The sequence below is a fragment of the Cryptomeria japonica genome, chromosome 8, assembly GCF_030272615.1.
Source record: "Cryptomeria japonica chromosome 8, Sugi_1.0, whole genome shotgun sequence".
Classification (NCBI taxonomy): domain Eukaryota; kingdom Viridiplantae; phylum Streptophyta; class Pinopsida; order Cupressales; family Cupressaceae; genus Cryptomeria; species Cryptomeria japonica.
Window position 1 is genome coordinate 416,256,844 of NC_081412.1, and position 1,798 is coordinate 416,258,641.

At 29.5% G+C, this 1,798-nt stretch overlaps 1 protein-coding gene across 1 annotated transcript; it reads right to left on the reverse strand.

Annotated features, from left to right (window-relative positions):
- Positions 1 to 423: 423 nt before the first annotated feature.
- LOC131028593 (uncharacterized) lies at positions 424 to 1,266 on the reverse strand. Its single transcript, XM_057958905.2, has one exon. It carries the CDS (start codon positions 1,176 to 1,178, stop codon positions 459 to 461), a length of 720 nt encoding a protein of 239 aa, XP_057814888.1. The 5' UTR covers positions 1,179 to 1,266; the 3' UTR covers positions 424 to 458.
- Between the last annotated feature and the right edge of the window lie 532 nt (positions 1,267 to 1,798).

The window sequence follows — 1,798 nt, forward strand, 5'->3', positions numbered from 1 at the left end:
GGTCTTAGTATAATATAGAAATGCACGTCCTCACACTCCATTACTGAAAAACAGTTTAATATTTTTTAAAAATAAAATAAATAAACCCCAGCAAAAAATGAGACAGTCAATGATTGATAAAAAAATTAATAATTTTTAAAATAATTTAATAAGAACAAAATTTTTAAATTTTTCAATTTGCACAGTTACCAAAGCATGTTAATGCTGGAGGTGAAAACATTAGTTCCCTGCTTAACACAGGGACTAAAACAGTTTATTATTTATAGAGGTCTTCGAACATCTAAAGTTAAACTACAGATAGAAGTATAAACAATACAATATTTAGAAAAAAAAATTATCTTTTACAATAATTTGATTATTTTTAAATATAATTGTATATTGAAATGTTCAAACTAGTACATCATAGGTTTGAATCTTTTTTCTTTTTGATAGCAATTACAAAGATAAACAATAACAATTCAATGACATATTATTTCCTTCTCATTCTCAAACTCTGAACCCCAACCAGAAGCTCCAAAATCATTCTTGACTGCATGCAACATTGACATTCTGAAACTTTCTGACCACAAGTCTACTTTCCAGTGATAAAGTAATTGAGGTTCAGCAGTATAAAGATCAACAACCTTACACATCACTGTACGTGTTTCCTCAATTTTAGGAATGTAAATATGGCCATATCCAAAAGGCCTTTCCTTCCATTGACTTTTATTCTCTTCATACCTCTCCTTTTCAGAAGTGGTTATATCTTGATATAAATTTGGCAGATTTTCCATTCCAGTGTCACAATTCTCTTCATTTTCTAAATCAGATCCATATCCCTCTAGCCGGTCAACATCTCCGAAATCAACTGAGTCCCAATCAACTACATCAATGTATACATTAGGATCAACTTCTGGAATGTCGCAAGGAGTACCATTAATCTGTGCAAAATACCTACTCTTGGCAAGATGAAAAGCCTCTTCTGCTGCCGAATCATTCCAATTCTCTATTTCTGGAAACAAATTTGTGTATTTCTTTACCTCACAAAATTCTTTCCATGGAAGACTGACAGAATGCTTGCAGAACTCCTTCTCCCACGAAGGTACAACTGGTATCCACATAGCTGTTGTTTTTGGAGGACATGACCGTGTCCATCGTGGACCTCCTTTCCTTGATCGGTTTCTCCTCCCTCCATTCATCCCTCCAACTCAAATGAATAACCTGCAAACTTAACAAATATATAAAATTCAAACTCAGGAATTTAGTCCAAAACTAACAACAAAATGATTGTCGACAACAACTTGAAATTTCAAATTGATCCAACAAATATAAATAAGCCTCCCATCCATCCGCAATTTCTAAATTTAGCTGTCAAAATTATATGTGCGCTTTTTTTCCTAAATTTAGCTGCCAAAATTATGTGTGCTTTTTTTTCTAAATTTAACTGTAAAAAAAATCTATATATATATATATGTATTTTTTTAAAACTGACATGTCAAAATACAAATTAATTTGCTAAATTTAACTGTAACATTATATATGTATTATTTTTTGTTGGTATGTCAAAATACAAATAAATGATAAATAAATAAATATATTAAAAATTATGCTTTATTTATGTTTGAGAACAACAGTCATTTATTTTTTAACTATAATCAAAATAATTAAACAAAAATTCAAAAATAAATATCTATAATTTTAATATATAATTTCAACTATACTTCATTATTTTATTACTCTTAACTGGAAGAAAACTAATTAACTATTTATAGTGGGGATCTAGGCTACGCCAATTGAGTTATTTGTAAGCTGTTTTATC